Source organism: Sciurus carolinensis, chromosome 1 (genome assembly GCF_902686445.1).
Source record: "Sciurus carolinensis chromosome 1, mSciCar1.2, whole genome shotgun sequence".
Taxonomy (NCBI): domain Eukaryota; kingdom Metazoa; phylum Chordata; class Mammalia; order Rodentia; family Sciuridae; genus Sciurus; species Sciurus carolinensis.
In genome coordinates, this window is record NC_062213.1 from 167,476,181 (window position 1) to 167,497,238 (window position 21,058).

Below are 21,058 nucleotides of genomic sequence, written 5' to 3' on the forward strand. Positions count from 1 at the left end.
CGGTGCTGGGGATCGAACTCGGGCCTTGTGCTTGCAAGGCAAGCACCCTACCAGCTGAGCTATCTCCCCAGCCCCATGGTTGCTTTTGAGGTACAATGAGTTAAGTATTTTCAACAGAGACCCTACAGCCCACAACCTAAAATATTTATAATTTGGTTATTTAGGAAAACTTGCCAATACCTGGGTTAAGTTTTAATCTTCTTCAGGAGGGTGATTATGTCTTTCCTATCTTTGACTTCATTGCAATAATCAGCATAGAGGTTCAGTGTTTATAAAATAAAATTAGCAATCTACCTGAGACAGAGTTACATTTTTATATAGATATTTACTTCCAATAATAAATGCAATACCTCATTTCTTAGTGATACCAGGTAATAGTGTACTCTTTATCCAAATAAAAGTAAATCTTGGCTGAGTGCGGTGGTTTGGGAGGCCAGTGGCTTGAGAAGCTGAGGCAGGAGGATCACAAGTTCAAAGCCAGGTTCAGCAACCTAATAAGGCTCTAAGCAACTTAGGGAGACCCTGTCTCTAAATAAAATATAAAATGGGCTGGGGATGTGGCTCAGTGGGTGAGCACTCAGGGGTTCAATTCCCAGTACCAAAAATAGATAAATAAATCTCAATAAAATCATAACTCAAGAAACATATGCTTCATTAAATTATAAGGTATAAATTTCCTTTTCAAAATGCCTTCATTTTAGAAAGTTTTAAATACTAAAACTAAGGGGAGAAAAATCACTGTTAGAGCTCCCAAACTACAACTTAGACAAAAGACCCTTTTATATATAATGGAATCCAATTATATGGCTTCCATTTGCCTCTGCTTAAAAAGTTTCTTCCATAATTTAATACTGAATAATGATAAATAATAAAGAGGTTTCTTACAGAGAAAAGAACTAGAAGGTCTGAGTCTAAGACTCAGTTTCTTCATCTTTTTCTTTCTTTTCTTTTTTTAAAAATTTTTTTAGTTGTAGGTGGACGCAATACCTTCATTTTATTTTTATGTGGTGCTAAGGATCGAACCCAGTGACTCGTGTGTGCTAGGCAAGCACTCTACCACTGAGCCACACCCCAGCCTTCTTTCTTTTCTTTAACTTTTTTTTAACAGTCCTGTGGATTGAACTCAGTACTGGTTGGCATTCTATCACTGAGCTATATCTCCAGCCCTTTTTAAACATTTTTTATATTTTGAGACAGGGTCTCACAAAGTTGCTAAGGTGGCCTGGAACTTGTGATCCCCTTCTTCAGTCTCCCAAGTCCCTGGGATTACAGGTGTGCCCATCCTGGCTCTTCATCTTTTGAATGAGGATAATAATACTAATAGCTCACAATATTGTATGGATACTTTGCAAACTATAAGCAATATAATTTATTTTATAAATATAAATATAAAATAAGGGCCAATATGCTCTTGTGAATGTCAAAAGCATTAAATCTGAGAAAAATTGAGCATTCTTTAAGTTAAGTAACCCATAATTCCACCTACTCAATTAATCTTACCTCAAGGATATTCTAACTAGTAAGAAATGACCAAAGATAGAATGCTAAAATTCCAAATTTTAGTTTTAGGGCTATCACTTGCCTGTTAAATGGAACATCCTGAAGGATCCGGTCACTGCAAAGTGAAAGGAGGCAATTCTTCTGTAACTAAAGAATCAAAGGAAGAAAAAAAAATTTTAAATAAAACATCACTCTTTATTTGTTCATTTGGTTTTCAGTTTTTTGAGAGGGGGTCCTGTGGATGGAAACCAGGGCCTTGTGCATGTTACATTCTATCACCAAGGTATACCCCTAGTCCTTAAATTTTGAGACAGGGTCTCACCATACTGCCTAGGATGCCCCTGAACCTGAGATCCTCTTGTCTCAGCCTCCCACGTAGCTGGATTATAGATGTATGCCACTGTGCCACTTGTTTTGGAGTGGGGGTACTTGGATTAAATCCAGGGGTGCTTTACCACTGAGCTACATCCCTATCCCTTTTTTATTTTTTCTTTTGATACAGGGTCTCACCAAGTTCCTCAGGGACTTGCTGAATTGCTGAGGCAGGCCTCAAACTTGGAAACCTTCTGCATCAGCTTCCACCAAGAATGTACCACCATGTCTGCCAGCTCTGTTATCTTTTAACTAGAGATAGTCTCTATTAGAAAAGGAAGAGGATTGATGAAATACTAGTTACTTCTTATAACCTTCATTGTGCCCATCTGTTTTATTTTGTTTTGTTTCTGTGGTGCTGGAAATCTAGCCCAGGTCTGTGTATAAGCAAGGCAAATGCACTACCACTGGTCCACATCTGCAGTTCCTTTGCCCGACTATTGCTGGAAGACTAACTTTCATTGGGCCCATGTAAATTTATCAGCACTTTTTTTTTTCCTTTTCTACTATATGATAAATAGAAAATAAACAGGATAATTTCAGTTAGTTTCTCTCCCTTATCTTTTGTGTTTTCTGAAATGGAGAAGATGACAAAAATGATGCCTGAAGATTTTACCTTGTGACATAGCATCAAGGAATTCAAGCCAGTCTGCTATCATGATAGCCTGACTCTAACCTAGAATATATGGGGCTAGTGTTTTACACTTTGGCATTTAAAGAAAGACTGACTGATAAACTTGGCTCTATCTTTTAAAGTTTATACTAGTACAATTAAACAAGAGTAAATTAAAATACGAGGGGGGCTGGGGATATAGCTCAGTAGGTAGAGTTCTTGCCTTACAAGCCCAAGGCCGTGAGTTCAATCCCCAGTACCACCCAAAAAAAAAAAAAAAAAAAAAAAAAAGAATTAAAATACGAATCATTCACCAACCAGTAAAAGTACACCATCATGACGTAAGGGTGATTCAGGTTATTTCTATGAAGCAAAATAATAACTTTTAAGGTGTGGGTTTAAAAGTTGTCATTTTGTATGCATTAATTTTTTTTAATTTGGAAAAATGACTTTTTAATATTTTGAAAGTTTTCATTGTAGACAGTTGGGAGACCTCTTATCTAAAGAAGACAACAAAGAATTCAATCATAGAAAGCAAAACTCAGATTAATGGGCTATTTAAAGCTAGTCAAGAAACAGAAAAACTGACATAATGTCAACATCTTATTTGTTTCATAAAAGAAATATGGAGATTATATAATAGGAAAAATTTCACAGAAAAGACAAAATAGTACTAAATCCCAGGTGGATGACACTAAACAAGTCAGGTGCAAGTGTAATTAATTAAGAGGGTTTCTCAGGAAATCCTATATTCACTATAGGTATTCAAGATGATAAGAAAGGCTTGGCCTGAATTATCTCCCTTGAAATCTGAATCATTATCTGGCACATGAGTGAGTAGCAGGTACCTTGCCTACTATGCCACCTTTCTTTTCATTTTTCTCCTCAAATAAACAATAATTTATACAAGATTCACTGAAATAATAGAGACAATAATGCTATTCCAATTACCTCTGCATGAAAAGCCCATTCCTTTTCCTCCTTTACCTGGAAAACTCCTAATTTTCCTTCATAATTCAGCTCTGGGCAGATATTACCTCTTTGAGAAAGACTGCTTAATTTTTAAATGAACCCTTCTGTGCCCTCAGTGTTACAGGTAGAAGAACTCTAATCTGAAATGTTTGGTACCAGAAATAGTTTAGATTTCAAAGCTTTTCAGATTCTGAAATATTTGCTTAGACTTTAGCAATTGAGCATTCCGAGTCTGAAAATTCAGAATCCAAAATGTTCCAAAATCCAAAACTTTCTGTCATGTCAGTGTCAAATGTTTTTGTTTTCAGAAGATTTTTGGCTTTTCATATTAGAATGCTAATGCTGTATTTACTTATATCTCAGTACTTGCTGCACTGTGCTACATTATGTGTTCCTGTGTCTAGATTTGAAGAATTTGGCCCAGAGACACAGATTCTGAATTGAATAAAAAGACACTAAGTTTAACCAAACTGACGGCTTAAACTGGTAGAGAAGAAAGTTTCAGTGGATATATGGCTTACTGCCTCTGAAAAGCACCACAGGTGAACGAGAAGTAAGATGTTTGCTGTACTCTTCAAGTTATTCTCAGCTGGAATTTGGGTTCTGGGGCTATGGTCTGAGATTGCAAGTATTCAAGAATTTTCTACACTGGCATTCACCCAATCTAGTCATCACTGGCCACACCCTACACTGTTCTTCCTACACTCTGGTCACAAGCAACTTGGCCTTCCTGGAATGGCCTGCACAATCACATATGCTTCCACTGCTTTTCTCAGATGTGAAATCCCATCTAGTTTTCAAGATGTGATTCTGCTGGGCACAGTGGATTACATGCCTATAATCCAAGAGACTTAGGAGGCTAAGGCAGGAGAATCGCCAGTTCAAAGTCAGCCTCAGCAACTTAGAGGCTGTAAGCAACTTAGCAAGATCCTGTCTCAAAAAAAATAAATAAGAAGTGCTGGGGATGTGGGTCAAGGGTTGCCCTGGGGTTCAATACTTGGTACCAAAAAAAAAAAAAGATATGTTTCAATGTCACCACCTTTTTGAAGCCTTGCCATGTACCCTTGTCCACACACCAATCTAGCTGACAGAATTATTAATTTCCCTAACGTTTCTGTGGCATTTAGTTCTGTTTGTTTGTTTGCTGTTTGAGACAAGCTTTTGATATCTTGCCCATGCTGTCCTTGAACTCCTGGACTCAAGCATTCCTCTGCTTCAACCTCCCAGTTAGTTGAAACTTCAGGTATGAACCACCACACCCTGCTACATTAAATCACTATAAATGTTATTATTAAATAATGAATACAGAAAAATATTTATTAAATGTATGTGAGTATAAGGTGGTGCTTTCCAAATATTATATGCATACAAATCAACTGCAAATCTTTACAGAATGATTCAGTGGCTTAGGGCTTAAGATTCTGTATTACCAAAAACCTTAAAGGCAATATCAACATGGCTGATTAGCAGAACACAACTTTGAGTAACAAGTGCATAAAGAATAACAATACAAGCTGGTGTTGTAGCTCAGTGGCATAGATCACTTGCCTAGCATGTGCAAGGGATTGGGTTCGATTCTCAGCACCACATATAAATAAATAAATAAAATAAAAGTTCATTGCCAACTAAAAAATATATGTATTAAAAAAATTAAAAACAAAAAAAGAATAACAATACAATGAACACCTGTGTACCTAACACTGAGTTTAAGAAAACTAATGTATCACCAATAGCACCATTTGCAACATTTGTTTGTTCCCCTTGATTCCCTCTCACTTCCCCGAGAGGAATCACTGTGTTTAGCAGTCCCTTAGTTAAAAAAAAAAACTTTATTTAAATACTGGGGATTAAACCTAGGGACACTTTACCACTGAGCCACATCCCCAGCCCTTTTTATTTTTTATTTTGAGACAGGGTCTCACCAAGTTGCCTAGGTAAGGGTCAAATTTGTGATTCTCCTGCCTCAGCCTCCTGAATTGCTGAGATTACAGCATGAACCACTGAACCTGTGGTTTTTTTTTTTTTTTTTTTTTTTTTTTTTTGGGGTACTAGGGATTTAACCTCTGAATTACATTCCCATTCCCAATTTTTTTCATTTATTTTGAGACAGGGTCTTGCAAAATTGCCTATGTGGGCCTCAAACCTGTGATCAACCTTCCTCAGCCGCCCGTATAGCTGGATCACAAGTATGCACCACCATATCTGAATTCTAATTTTTTAAATTTGAATCTTCTCATTTTTTTCTTGATCAATTTTGGGCTTATTATCTTGTTTAAAGCAAACAGGTTTACTCTTGGCTCTCTTTTACTAAGGGTAAATCCTTTTGGTAGGGAGGTGACAGCTTTATGCTTGAGATCTTTCTTCTGTTACTTGCCTTCCAGAGGCCATAAAAAACAAAGCCTAAATTTCATCTAGCTTGGCAATAGCTCTCAATAAGTGAGCCTGGTTTTAATGGTTCAGTGACCAGCTTAAGACTGTTATTTTTACTTGGTTTTGGGCCTCTGAGTTTTTTTTTTTTATTATTTTACTAACTTGCCACTCACTGCTCATTTTCAAATGAGCTAAATTCAAGTAGCATTTTTAGTATTTATCCTAAGAATAAGACATGTCATTTGGTCTATTATACTACTAGAAAAAGAAAACACATGTCCTACTCATTTTGTTTGTTTGTATTGGGGGTTTGAACCTAGGGGTTCTTAACCAGTGAGTCACATCCTCAGGCCTTTTTCATATTTTTTTTGAGACAGGGTCTTGCTGAGTTGCTTACGATCTCACTAAATCACTGAGACTGGCTTTAACCTTGTGATCCTCCTGCCTCAGCCTCCCAAGCCACTGATATTACAAGTATGCTCCACTACACCCAGCTCTCCTACTCATTTCTGTATCTCAGTATTTGATAGTGCCTAACCCAGAATAAATCCTCCATGCCTATTTGTTGAAATTATCAAAACTCACGATCTAGGTGAAGGTGAGTTTTGTATGGTTTGCACTATTTCCCCCAATATATGGATCAAAAACTCTAAGGATGGAATGTACACTTCACTTGTTCACTTCTATACTGTCCTACACCCAGTCACACCACAAGGTATTTGAGCTTCCAGCCTCTGTTTATTAAATTGAACTACATGGAGGTGAAGATGGGTAAAAGGAGAAGCTAGAAGGATTATTTGAAGGGAAATTCATATGAGCTTACCTGCTGGTGATTGGGAAAATGTTCCATCGCTTTGAGCAACAAATGGGTTACATCAGCCAGGAGTCGGACGGGCATCCCTGCAGCAAGATCCTGCTTGGTTAAATTAAATACACAGGCGCTTGCAGCCAGTTGCACTGGCAAATTCATAGGGTGGTTTCTCATTCCAGTAACTACAAGCTGAAAAAATAATTAGTTCTCTTAATTTACCTTATAAATAAAAGCCCTTTTCAAAGAGCAAAATTAATTAATTGATCCACAATAATTTCAAAGATGTCTTAACTATGTTTTTCATCTTCATGTGCAAAGAGACTAGGATATTAGCAGTTACTCACAAACAGTTCCTGCCCACCTGGTGAAGACAGGTATCCAATTCTTGGTATCCAGAGATTTCCCTAAAGAGCAAATGAATCTTTTCTACACATGTAATAAAATCTATTTGTAATCTAAGACCTAATATAGCACCTACTATATGGAAAGCAGTTAAAGAATTTTCACTGACTTAAATGGAGTAAAATAGTAACACACTATACTTTCAATTCCCAACTTTCCCCTCTTTAAGAACGCTGCTGAAGTTATAATGCAATAAAATCCAATTACTTCCTCCTGATTTAGACAACTATTCCTCACCTTTCCCTTTCTCCCTTTCTCCTTAACCTCCCCATGTCCTCCCCATTCCTCACTATCAGTGGAAGACGTTGTTTTCAACTACACTAAGAAAACTGAAATAATCAGGCAAGAACTTCAGATTTTCACTACTAAATGTTACCCTCTTACCTACACACACATACATATGCAATCTTATTACTACTACTGTAAATGATCCTTTTTTTTTAAGTTGTAGATGGATAGAATGCCTTTATTTTATTTGTTATGTGGTATTGATAATTGAACCCACTGCCTCGCACTTGCTAGGCAAGTGCTCTACCACTGAGCCATACACCAGCCCCTAGAAATGATTTTTTTAGACTTCTCTTTCAAATTGATGCCTTTATTTATAAGCTAGATCATTCCCTTCTTTTCTATTCAAAGACATCACTTCAGCTGATCTTTCACTCCTACATTAATTTTTTCTTTCTGTGCTGGGTCATTCATAAGAACATACAAACAAGCTACTATTTCTTACTTCCTAAAAAAATGAAGCAAAACAAAACCCTATTTAGCCAATTACAACCTTTTTTCTTTGTTATCCTTTGCAGCAAAACTCCTCATTAAAATACATAAATTTTTAAATTTCTAAATTATTCTATGAATAAATGAATGAATATTTTTTTAAAAATTAGTGGGTATGTCCAAAAAAGGACAATGCATATACCGAGTGCCAATATTCTCTGGTATATATGCAGGGACTAACAAGTTTTGAGAATAATATACTAAGGAATGAAATCCAAACATCCTATTTTCAAAATTTAAGATATTTAGGAGTTCAAATCAGTTCTGGCTTTGCCACTGACTTATTATTACTTAACCTTCCTGACCTTCAGTTTCACAAACTGTAAAACAGAAGATAAAATCTATGTTGTTGGATTGTTGTGCCCATTAAAAGAAGTTCTTAAATATAATACAGTCCTATATTCACTGATCTTCAGAATTGAATATGCATTAGAAATATCTTGGGGGCTTCCCAGGTGTGGTGGCATACACCTGTATTCCTAGGTACTTGGGGATTTGAAGCAGGAGAGTCCCAAGTTTGAGGCCAGTTTGGGCAACTTAGTGAGACCCTATCTCAAAATAAAAAAGAGCTGGGGATGCAGCTTAGCAGTAGACTGCCCTGGGTTAACTCTCCAGTACTGAAGAGAAAAAAAGGAAAAGATTTTTAGGGGTTATTAAAATGCAGATTCATGTGCCCATCTATCCCTATCAAATCTAAATTTCTTTGTGGGATTCATAAATATGATTTTATAACAGTATTGGAGAACTGAATACTCCAATTCTGACATATACTCACAGTCTTTTCAGTGTTTATTTGAAGATTGGGTCTTGCTAAGTTGCCCAGGCTGGCCTTAAACTTGCTATCTTCTGTCTCGGTTTCCCAAGTCACTGGGTTTACAGGCTTGTACTACCTACCATGCCCAGCCACAAATGTGGATTTTTCAGTTTTTTGGTACTAGGGATTAGAAGCTCTACCACTGGGCTACATCCCTAGTCCTTTTGATTTTTCATTTTTAGAAAGGGTCTTACTAAATTGCATGGGAAAACGGCATAAAAAATACATTAAGAAATTTTCATATTGTATTTCTAAAAAAACTCTTAAATGGTAAGCAATACAGGGCTAATATAAAATGCAGTGTACTGATTCTAGTCGTATACTTTCATTTGGGGGAGGGAACCAGGTGGAGGAGGGGATACCAGGAAGTGAATCCAGGGACCCTTAACCTCTGAGTCACATCCCCAGCCCTTTTTATTTTTTTATTTTGAGACAGGGTTCTGCTAAGTTGCTTAGGAACTTCTAAGTTGCTGAAGTTGGCTTCAATTCTCCTGCATCAGCCTCTCATCATTGGGATTACAGGCATGGACCATAGTGCCCAGCTTACTTTCATTTTTTACTAGAACTAGTGATAAAATATCAGGGTGGTGTCTAGTTTTAGGCAGTTGAATATGCACTGCAAAGCATTTATATTTATTAATAAGACCTCTATAAAACTTCAATAACACTAGGCGGCTATCTTCTCTTTCATTTATAGCTAATAACTGAAATCACAGGTCATTAATTCTGTTATAAATAAACATTAAAGAATAAATGCAAATTTTCTTATAAAATCCTCTCTACCAGGGATATAGTTTCAAATTTTTCAAAATTCTTTTCTTAGTCTTACCTTTAAAATTTCTGGTTTGGTTTTTTCCATCACATGAGTCAGGCTAAAAAGGTGAAATAGAGCTTCTCGGACAAAAAATGCCCGTTCACTGTACCGCTTCAGTGCTTCTGCAATCTGAGTTTCGTTGGCCTCTCCAGACACCTTTGAACACAACCAAAAGATTAACTTTCAGACTTCTTTTCAACTCTCTACATTTCTCTATCTAAACAACCATTGTAAAGATGGCATCCAGGATAGTCATGTAAGACTTGAAACGAAAGGGAATTATTACTTTCCAACCCATCCATCCTGAATAGTCATCCTAACAAAATGTATTTTAAATAGGCTCAGAACCTAGCATAAACCTATAGATAAAATTTTCTGTGCTGTACCTAAAATAAATCGCAAGATATTGAACACTATTTATAAGGTCGTTACCATGTTATGAGGCTCATATCTGCCTCTTTTTGTAGTATTGAGGATTAAACTCAAGGGCACTTTACCACTAAACTATCTCCTTCAGATTTTTATTTTTTATTTATTTATTTTTTGACACAGGGTCTTGTTAAATTACCAAGGCCTGGAACTTGTGATCCTCCTGCCTCAGCCTCCAGAAGTAGCTGGGATTACAAGTATGTGCCACCATGCAGGATGGGGAGGGGGTGCGGGGATTGAATCCAGGGCCTCATGCATCTCATGCATGCTAGGCAATCTACCACTGGCCTAAACTCCCAGCCCACTTACCTGCCTTTTAGTGTTAACTCTTTCCCACTAGCTCACAATGTTATAGCAGTATCAGCCCTTTTTTCTGATTTTTCATTAAGCTAAGCTCTTTCTCAGCAAAGCACCATTATAAATAATGTACACTCTAACTGAATGTACACTCTAATGTACACTCTAATGGAAACATTCTCTCTTTGCTTGACTAATTTCTACTTATCCTTCCTAACTCAATCACTTTAGAGAGACCTTCCCTGGCTCACTGATCTAAATCATCTCTTTCATAGCTATTATCTTCCAACTAGACTGACCCATTCACCACTGTGCCCCAATGACTAGCATTATGTTTAGCTCAAAATAAGCACTCGATAGGTATTCATCAAACAAATTTATTAATTTCCCAGATTTTTCAAGCTAAAAGGTCTGTTCAAAATTAAATGTATATAGGAATTTTCCATTTATACAAGTTAACATACTTATTTTAACTATGATTCAGGTACTACTGGGTTACCAAATATAAATAACAGGAAGTGGCTCTTGTAAAAGTAATCCAACTAGTAAATGAAAAAGAAATGACTAAAATATCACCATACTCCCCAGTGAATTAATAGATCTATGTATTGAGCTCCAATAACTATTAATATAACAGAAAAGAAATAACAATTTTTGGCAATAGCATTAAACATAATGACAACAAAAATAATCCAATACTTAAACTCAGTAACTAAGTTTTATATATGTAATATTCATACTAGAAAAATGCAGCTTTGAAGAAATGATAGAATGTATCATGGCTGACATTTCAACCATTGTAATGATATATCACAAAGGTCTAAAATGAATTAGACTACAACACTGATATATGCCAAGTGACACATGGGTACACAATGAGAATTTTTAAGATTACAGAAACAATGGAAGTTTCTGTGTTTTTTTTTTTTTTTTAACACATTTGGAAATTGAACCCAGGGGCATGCTATACCCACAATCCTTTTGTTATCATTTATTTATTTACTTAGTTTGTTTTCGGTACTAGGGATTTAATACAGGGTGCTTTACCACTAAGCTATATCCTCAGTCCTTTTCATGTTTTCGGTACTAGGGATTTAATACAGGGTGCTTTACCACTAAGCTATATCCTCAGTCCTTTTCATTTTGAGATTCAGTCTCACTAAACTGCTGAGGGTAGCCTCAAACAAGTGATCCTCCTGTTTCAGTCTCCTGGGACACTGGGATTATAGGTATATACCACCACACCAAGCTACAAAATGGTTTTTAAGAGTTTCTATTTATGCATCATACACACACAAACAAATTGATTTTGACTACATATTCACATAAATAAGCAGTGGTAAAATTTTTATTTGTTCAGTTCATTTTGAATCACCCTGAATTTTTTCTTGTAGGTTCAGAAACACACTGAAATGTGAAATGAAAAAGATTGTAAGAAGTTAAAATATAGAACAAAAATTTCAGCTGGACTTTATTTATTTATATTTGATTGGTTTAAACTACTTTGTAAACTTCACATATGAAACACAACCTCAAGTTACATTTGAATATAAAATTAAAGAACTTTAAATAACTTGAATATTAAAAACTAAATAATTTCATATTTTATTCAGTGATCAACTTCTCTAGCCACTGATAAATCCTCAAATCATGTAAACTGGTTCTTAAAACTATAATCATCTTTAATCAATTTCATTTGCTAGATCAAAAAATAAGTATCACTAGGCATGGAGGCACCTGCCTGTAATCTCAGCAACTTGGGAGGCTGAAGCAAGAGGATTTCAAGTTCAAGGCCAGTCTCAGCAACTCAGCAAGACTCTGTCTCAAAATTAAAACACTAAAAAGGACTGGGGATGTGACTCAGTGGTTAAGTACCTCTGGGTTCAATCCCCAGTACCACAAAAAAAGTATCTTTCAAACCATTTAAAATAGAGAAACGATTCTTAGCCGCTAAATTTAGCCTTACTAATATATGGATTAAAACTAAGTTCTAACACACTCAGAACAAATTTTCTTTATATACTAAGAATTTTTTTTTCAGTGCTGGGGATTGAAGCCAGGACCTCAAACGAGGCACATGCTCTACCACTATGCCATACCCCCAGCCTGTAGCTGGGACTCTATGCACTCACCATCTCACCAGAGAAAAATGGACAAATTTTCTTGTAGTACTTCATGTAACTGTACTGAAGCTTTTTTTTTTTTTTTTTTCAAACTGGGAATTCAATCCAGGAGTGCTCTACCAGTGAGCTATATCCCCAGCCCTTTTTCCTTTTTATTTTTGAAATAGGATCTTGCTAAATTGCAGAGGCTGGCCTCAAATTTGCCATCCTTCTGCCTCTTCTTCCAGGCATAGTGGTGCAAACCTGTAATTCCAGCAACTCAGAAAGCTAAAGCAGGAGGATTACAAGTTTGAGACCAGCACGGGCAATTTAACAATACCCTGTCTCTATTTTTCTAATAAAAATAGAAAAGGATTTGCAATATAATTCAGTGGTAGAGTACCCCTGAATTCAATTCCCAGTACCACACCCCCAAAGAAAAATTCCCACTCTACAATGGAGATTTCCTCAGAGAACTTAATTTACCTTTAATATTCAATTCAATAAGAGGTATTCTTGGTTTCACTGAAGTGATCCATTAGGGATGGTATATTGATATGGTTCAAAATATATAAACATTATCACAATAAGACCTAATGTTTATCCAGGACCTACTATTTGCTTTTTTTTTTTTTTTTTTCCTATTTTGTATTCTTTTGGTAAAATTTGGGATTAAATCCAGTGATACTCTACCACTGAGCTTCATCCCCAACTTTTTCTACTTCGTTTTATGAGACAGAGTCTCACTATATTGCCAAGGCTAGCCTCCAATTTGCAATCCTTCTGCCTCAGCCTCCCAAGTAGCTGGGATTACAGGTGTGAGCAGTTTTCCCTGGCTCACAATTACAATTATTAATCTTCAGAAGAATTCTGCAAGTTAGAATGGCATCTATTTTACAAAAAAAAAGAAATAGAAACAGAGAAGTTATACTACAGTTCACTCTGGGTCATGAAGCAAGAAAGCTGGGCTTTATATTAGGCCTCTGACTCTAAAGTAAGCTTTACTATACAATACCCTATTTCATATGTCAGACAGTCATCTTAATAGGGTCTTATACCACCAAGACACAGGTCAGCTTGACAAAAATAATACATTTTTAAGATCTAACCTTCAAATGCCCTTCGCCTGTGAGAAATTCAGAGTAACCAGCATCAGTGGCCAGCAAACCTACAAACTGCATACTGGGCCGTTGTTGTATAAAGGCTTCAACAGCTTTATCTGTCACATGCTTTCTCCCAGAAACATCCAGAGAGACAAGATTGGGTAGGATATCCTTTTGTTCTAGTAAGCGAAGAGCTATGTCTGATGTAAACTGTTTATCATCTGAGATATCAAGATGATTCAGATGTTTTAGTTCCCGAACAACATCCAATATCTGAGTAGTTGTCATTTTTAAACATTTCAAGTGGTGCATGGTTAGAGATTTGAGTCGGTCTTTGCAGGCCAGTAGGGCAGTGATGTCTGTGATTGAGGTGTTAGAAATATCCAGACTCTCTAATCTTGGCAATGAGGCAACTTCAGCCAGGTCTTCATTGTAAAAGAGAACATTGGTGATGCTTAGAGCTCGAAGGCCAGAAAGCCGGCTGAAGCACCGCTCATAGGGATCCTCAAGGGAGAGAGTTAATGAGTTCAGCACTAAGCACTGGAGATTTTGCTGGATCCATTTATTACTGCCAAGTCCACTGATAATGTCTGTAATGGTGATGTCAGCATTCACACCTGTGGCATCAAGTTCCACTAACTTGTGGTGGCAGAAGGCTTTCCGGAAGGCAACAGCAGAGATCTTTGCCTTGCGAATGCAAGCTCGCTTTAAACGCATCTGGTTGCCTCTAAAAATACCCACGGTTCCATCATTCAGTAGACCTGGTGGAAAACAAGCAGAATTTTAACTTCAAAGAACAGTTAAGAAGAGCTAAAATTTTCATACTTTACATTTCCAATGTGCTCCCATTCAACCATATCTCATTTGATATAATTCAGTGAGATGAGGATATTATTGTCTACAATTTACAAAATGACTAAAATAGGCCTCAGAAAGAGGCTTTCCAAGATCATGGAGCTAGCAAGTGGCAGATTGAGGACTGTGGTAGACACTACTGATATTTATCAACACCTGGTTCACCTCACATTTCTGGACCATAGACCAACAGCTATATTTATCCGTCCTCCCTTGGACTTAGGAGGGGCCGTGTTCAAGTTCTGGCCAATGGTGTATAAGCTGAAGCACCTGAGACCCAGTGCATGATTTTTCATGCTAGCTTCTCCTGCTATGGCAAATGAGAAGGTTTCAAGTTCTAAAGAACTAAATTTGGTGGGCACAGTGCCACATGCTGGTAATTCCAGCAACTTGGGAGACTGAGGCAGAAGGATCACAGGTTCAAGGCCAGCCTCAGGAATTTAGCAAGACTCGAAACAACTTAGTGAGATCCTGTCTCAAAATAAAAAATAAAAAGGGCTGGGGATGTAACTCAGTGGTTAAGTACCCCTGGATTAAATCCCCAGTACCAAAAAAGTAAATAGAGTGTAAATTTGTGAAGGTAAAGTTTGGATACTAAGGAGACCATGGAACAAAACTCTCAATGAACTTGCAGAGTTTATGTACCATGAGTAAGGCTTAAACTTTTTTTTTTTTTTTTTTTTTTTTGCAGAGTACCAGGGATTGAATTCAGAGTCACTTGACCACTGAGCTAGATCCCCAGCCCTATTTTGTATTTTATTTAGAGACAGGGTCTCACTGAGTTGCTTAGCTCCTCGGTTTTGCTGAGGCTGGCTTTGAACTCAAGATCCTCCTGCCTCAGCCACTGGGGTTACAAGCATTAGGTTTAACCATTGGCTAAGGTACTTGATTTGTTACCAACACATTTCTAGCCTATTCTTTAAAGTAATGCAACATGTTATTAAACAAACACATATTTAGCTCATATATAATGCCTATAATTGGTATATTTATACTACTAGTTACACCCAAAACCTTATTAAGAAGGTCTAGCAGTTACAGACCCTCATTGTCAGATGAATGCAAACAGAGACATTAATTTCTTGAGTTCCCTTAGAGATTTGCCTGCCTATCAATCAATAGATACTTTGGAGCCATATCTCAAAATATCATGTCAATTAAACAACATCTACTGTGAAATAAGTAACAGTCATGCCATTAGAAGGTAGTCTAAGAAGAGTTGGGGTAAATGAGCAGCTGGACAAGATAAATAAGTAGCCTGTAGTCAAGAGAACTCTAAGTGGCACCTCCGCTATCCCATATTAAAAATGTAGCTCAGGTTGCCAGCCAGCCATCCTCAAACTAGAACTAAAGAATTTTTTTAGGGCTGGGGAGATAGCTCAGTTGGTAGAGTGCTTGCCTTGCAAGTATAAGGCCTGGAGTTCAATTCCCAGCACTGCAAAAAAAAAAAAAAAAAAAAAAAAAAAGAATTTTTTTAAAGGGAGCACTGTTCTTTAATGGATTTTGCCACTTAATTATTGTTAGTTAAAATTAAGGAAAAAAAAAAAACCTTTGCAAAGAAACATCTATACCCATGAGATAAAAAGAAGGAAAGAAGAACATAGGTGAAAACCTAGATGTGAGTGATAATGTGTGCATTTCTGGGGATATAAGTATGCAAATGGGGATATAAGAAATGAGGCTGGAAAAGGGAAGCAGGGGTAGATCAATGAAAATGAAGAGACGAAAGCAGGTCAGCTAGGGACCTTGGGACCCATGGAACAACAGAGTAGAGTTCCTGGGTGTTTTTCTGGTCACATATCTCAGACCTAAAGTTGAAGAAACCAGCAACTCAGAAAAGGCAATGAGCACAAAGTTCAAAAAAAATCTGGTTACTCTAGGAGGGAACAGAAAAGGAGCACCTTAGCAAAACAGGAAATTTTTGGACAGTAACTGCTCCTGCTCTTCAACCAAGGTCACAGGGAGAAAAAAAAAAAAAAAAAAACTGACTCCAAACTTCCATGTGTGCCAGCAAATGCCAAAGGAGACTAGATTTTCACTTTCTACGCTATAAAGTACTTACCACAACCTCACCACAAGGGAGGTATTAGAGGAAGTTCCCTAGGGAGCCAGGTGCTACCTGTACCCTTATGAAGTCAGTGGATACCATCTGGGGAACACGGACTTTGACACCCATCAGGCAGTAATGAGGTCCTCCACCCCTTCTTACTGAAGTGGTGAAAAGTTAAGATTTTCATAGTTGCTCAACAGTAAGGAAACCACCTTCTCCCAAAATGGTGTCTAAAGGCCAAATGGGAAGCAGAAATGGGGTACTCATATCCTTCTCAGGTAGCAGGGTACCAGTATAGTCCTAGTGAGCAATCATAATTCCAATTACACAGCAGTAATGAGGGGCTCCCCACCTTGGGTATCAACAGAAACAAGGGAAGCAGAACACCCACCCCAATCTAGGGGTAATGAGGCAGTGCTCCTGACTTCCCACTGTCAGAGACACAAACTAAAACATAATACCCAAAATGCTAAGATTTAAATTTAAAAAATCACTCAACATATAAAAAAACCAGTACAATCTCAATCTGAAAAGATGATCAACAGACACCATACTGAGATAACAGAAACGTTAAAATTATTTGGTGAAGATTTTAAAGAACTCATCATAAAAAATGCAATTACATTTTAAAAGTGAGCAATTACAAATACTCTTGAAACAAATGAAAATTAGAAAGCTTTGACAAGGAGGCAGGCACAGTGGCGCATGCCTGTAATCCCAGTAGCTCAGGAGCCTGAGACAGGAGGATTGTGAGTTCAAAGCCAGTCTCAGCAACAGTGAGGCGCTAAGCAACTCTGTAAGAACCAGCCTTTAAATAAAATACAAAATTGGGTTGGGCATGTGGCTCAGTGGTTGAGTACCCCTGAGTTCAATCTCTGCTACCCAGGGGGGAAAAAAAGAAAAAGAAAAAAAGCTTCAACAAATAAACTTAAGATGTAAAAAAAAAAAAAAAACAAATGGAAATTCTAGAACTCAAAAATGTAAAAATGAGCTGGGCACAATGGCACACACACCTGTAATCCCAGCTACTTAGGAAGGTGAGGCAGGTGGATCACAAGTTCAAAGCCAGCCTCAGCAACTTACAGAGACCCTAAGCAACTTAGCAAGACATTATCTCAAAATAAAAAATAAAAAGGGTTGAGGGGGTTTGGGTTGTGGCTCAGTGGTAGAGCATCTGCCTAGCATGGGTGAGGCACTGGGTTCGATTCTCAGCACCACATAAAAATGAATAAATAAAATTCTGTGTCCATCTACAGCTAAAAAAAAATACAATAAAATAAAAAAAGGGTTGGAGATGTAGCTCAGTGGTAAAGTGCCCCTGGGTTCAGTCCTTAAAACCAAAAAGAAAAAAGAAAAAAAAATAACTTTTGTAAAAACCAAAATGGAAATAGACCTTGTATTAAAATCAATGTTTTTCTTAATTATTTACAAAATAAATGTACAAATATTTTATCTTTTCTTTGCAATGCTGGGTATTAAACCCATGGCTTTGTATACACTAGGTAAGCACTCTGCTACTAAGGTATGTCCCCAGCCCTAAATGTACACATCTTTTAAATGTTAGTTTCATTTCATACAGCTGAAACTTCAGAACTCTTCAGTTAATTAAGATTGATTTTAGGATTATAACTAACAATCTTTCTATTCAAATACATAGGCTGTTATAAGCTATGTAATTAAGAACTGGGGCAACTATTCACAAAATGAGCAACAATCTAATGAAAGGTCTGAGAAGTACTTCAAATAACTATAGTCTTGATTATAAAATATTCAAGAGGGGAACGGTTGAGATGTAGTTGGAGTTGTGCTTGGAGTGAAAGAGAGGTGGTTAATGGAAAATAAAAGATCAGGGTCCCCCCTCTTCAGTGTCCCCCAAATCCTGAGAAGGATTGTTAATATCTTAATAGCTTCTTAGTTGTGAATAAAATAAAGCAGGGGGTGGGGAAGGAGCAAAAAGATTGATTTTAGTCTTACACTAATTATCACAGTGACTTATTCAAAATTTGTTTTTGTTATTGTTGTTTTTGCAGTGCTGGGGATCGAATTCAGGCCTCACATATTAGCTCTACCACTGAGCTACCCTCAAATTTTGATACGGTACAAATGAGTACTCACCCTCTTTGGGTCAGTCTATATTAAATGAATTTTTCTACTAAGTTTAAGGGTACACTCAAAAGTAACAGACTTAAAAGAGCAAAGGATAACAGAATGAGTCAAACATCTTTGACCTATGTAAATGTAAGATTATACAAATGGTACGCCTCTACTTCATGTATAACCAGAGAAACAAGTTGTACCCCATTTGTTTACAATGAATCAAAATAAATAAATTAAAAACAAAAAGAAGAGCAAAAAATTTTTAAAAAGAAAAATAAAAAAAGAAAGCATGAAGGGCTGGGGATGTGGTTCAATGGTAGAGCACCTGCCTGGCATGCATGAAGCCCTGGGTTCAAACCCTATCTCACACACACACACACACACACACACACACACACACACCACACGCACACACGCAAACCAAAAACATGAGATCTAGAAACCAGTCCTAAGTTTGAACCAGAGTTCCAACATCTATTTGATACTGGACAATTCCTTATCTGTAAAATATGAATAATAATATTTCCCTCACAGGGATTGCTATGAAAATTTACATAAATACAATGCACATAAAAACTTGAAACTTAAAGCACTACATAAATGCTATTAATTATATTTCAAGGAAATCTTTCTAAATATCTTTGTGGGTTTTTTGAGATTTTGTTTGTTTGTTTTTGGTGATACAGGGGATTAAACCCTTGAACTTGGAATTCTACTACCTCAGACTCCCAAATCACTGAAATTATAAGCATGTGCCACTTCACCCAGCCTACCTTTGCCTTCTTTCAAAAATCAGCACAATGAAGACTCATTTAGCTTTTCCTATGACCAAAAATTATTGCTAAATCATACTTTGATGTCTTAGTAACCACTTATGTTAATGGTTGGCAGCCTGTCTCCTTCAGATTTGCAGTTCTTTTTTTTTTTTTTTTGTTCTATAACGCAAATAACATGATAAATTTTAATTAATTTGGAGACAGTTTCATATCTATAATTAATGTTAATGTTTTAGGATTCTAAAATATTTACATTTGAGGGTACACTAGAATATCACATAACCTACTTTAATAATCACTGAAATCTCCATAAAGTTGGAAACTTTAAAGTCCTAAAATCAGTAGCAATCTGCTCTGAGTTGCTTTAATATCAACTTTGTATTCGTATGGAATCAAGATGCTCTGAGGTCAGTCAGTCCTGACAGCAGGAGACACACCTTTCATACTCTCATAACTTCTGTGGTAAGCAGCACAATCCCTTGTACATATCTTGGACCAAATAATGAGTGACATGCTTTATCAATAAACTATTTGTATAATGGAACCATAATAGTCAAACTTTCACTCTATGTGCTGTTCTTTTAGATCAGGCCAACAAACTGCCTGTGAAGGCCCAGAAGATCTAAGAAAGGACTATCTCCCAAATTAACAAGTGAATTACGACTCCAGAGAGAGCACAGGCTTTGTGGGCTAAATTGTTTCTGATACAATTACTCAACTCTGTCCCATAACAAGAAGGCATTTAAGTGAACAATCAGATTTGCAGTTCTTAATTTGCTGTGGTCAGAGAATCAAAGTTAGATTTTGTATATTTAAGAATCAATATGCTCGGGGAGTCCAACAGAGTATAGGAAGAGAATTGAAGAGGGTTGAGGGAAGGGCATAGAGAAGTACTGTGGAACAAAATCTACCAAATGCTATGTCCATGTATGACTATACCACTATAAATCTACACACACATATGTGAGTATATATATATATATATATATATATATATATATATACACACACACACACACACACACAATGTACTCATTGAACTAATAATAATGACAAAAATAATAATAGAAAGGAGACCAGCAGAGTAGAGGAAGATTATCAGAGGGAAGGAAGAGAGGTAGTGATACAGGTAAGTAAAAACTATGACAACAGAACCATAGATCCCAATAAACAAAATCCTTTAGTATCAGAGTTATTTTAATAAAGACTGCTACCAGTATAATCAACTCATAAATGGGTAAATTAAAATTTTTTTTTGTTTATTTTGCTTTTCTTTGTTACTGGGGATTGAACCCAGAGACGCCCTACCACTGAGCTATATCCCCAACTTTTTTTTTTTTTTTTTTACTTTGAGAAAGGATTTTGCTAGATTGCTGAGGCTAGCCTCAAATTTGTAAATCTCCTGCTTCAGCCTCCCGAGTTGCTGGGATTACAGTTGTGTGCCACTGTACCCAACAAATAAAAAAATTTAAGAGTATATGCTAACATGCCTGTAAATCCAGCGGCTAGGGAGGCTAAGGCAGGAGGATCACGAGTTCAAAGTAAGCCTCAGCAAAAGTGAGGCTCTAAGCAACTCAGTGAGACCCTGTCTCTACATAAAATACAAAATTGGGCTGGGGATCTGGCTCAGTGGTCGAGTGTCCCAAATTCAATCCCCAGCACACCCCCACCTCCCCACAAAAAAGAAGGTTAGTACCTTCTAAAATCAAAATGTTATTAAAAAATGCATGGTGTTACCAAAAAAATTAAGCTTTCAGTATTGGGAATTGAACCTAGAACCGTGCATATGACAGGCAAGTGCTGTATCACGGAGCTATATCTCTACCCCTTTTTTAAATTTTATTTTACTTTGAGACTCAGTCTAAGTTACCCAGACTAATCATGAACTTGTGATCTTCCTG

General features: G+C 36.8%; 1 protein-coding gene across 1 annotated transcript in view; it reads right to left on the reverse strand.

The window, feature by feature from the left end:
• Window positions 1-21,058, reverse strand: part of Zyg11b (zyg-11 family member B, cell cycle regulator) — a 61,372-nt gene that overhangs the window by 22,140 nt on the left and 18,174 nt on the right. Inside the window, exons 3-6 of the mRNA XM_047549983.1 lie at window positions 13,386-14,140; window positions 9,464-9,604; window positions 6,651-6,827; window positions 1,583-1,647 (exon numbers count right to left, since the gene is read on the reverse strand). Of these exons, the coding sequence (XP_047405939.1) occupies window positions 1,583-1,647; window positions 6,651-6,827; window positions 9,464-9,604; window positions 13,386-14,140 (1,138 nt within the window). The remainder of the gene's footprint in view (window positions 1-1,582; window positions 1,648-6,650; window positions 6,828-9,463; window positions 9,605-13,385; window positions 14,141-21,058) is intronic.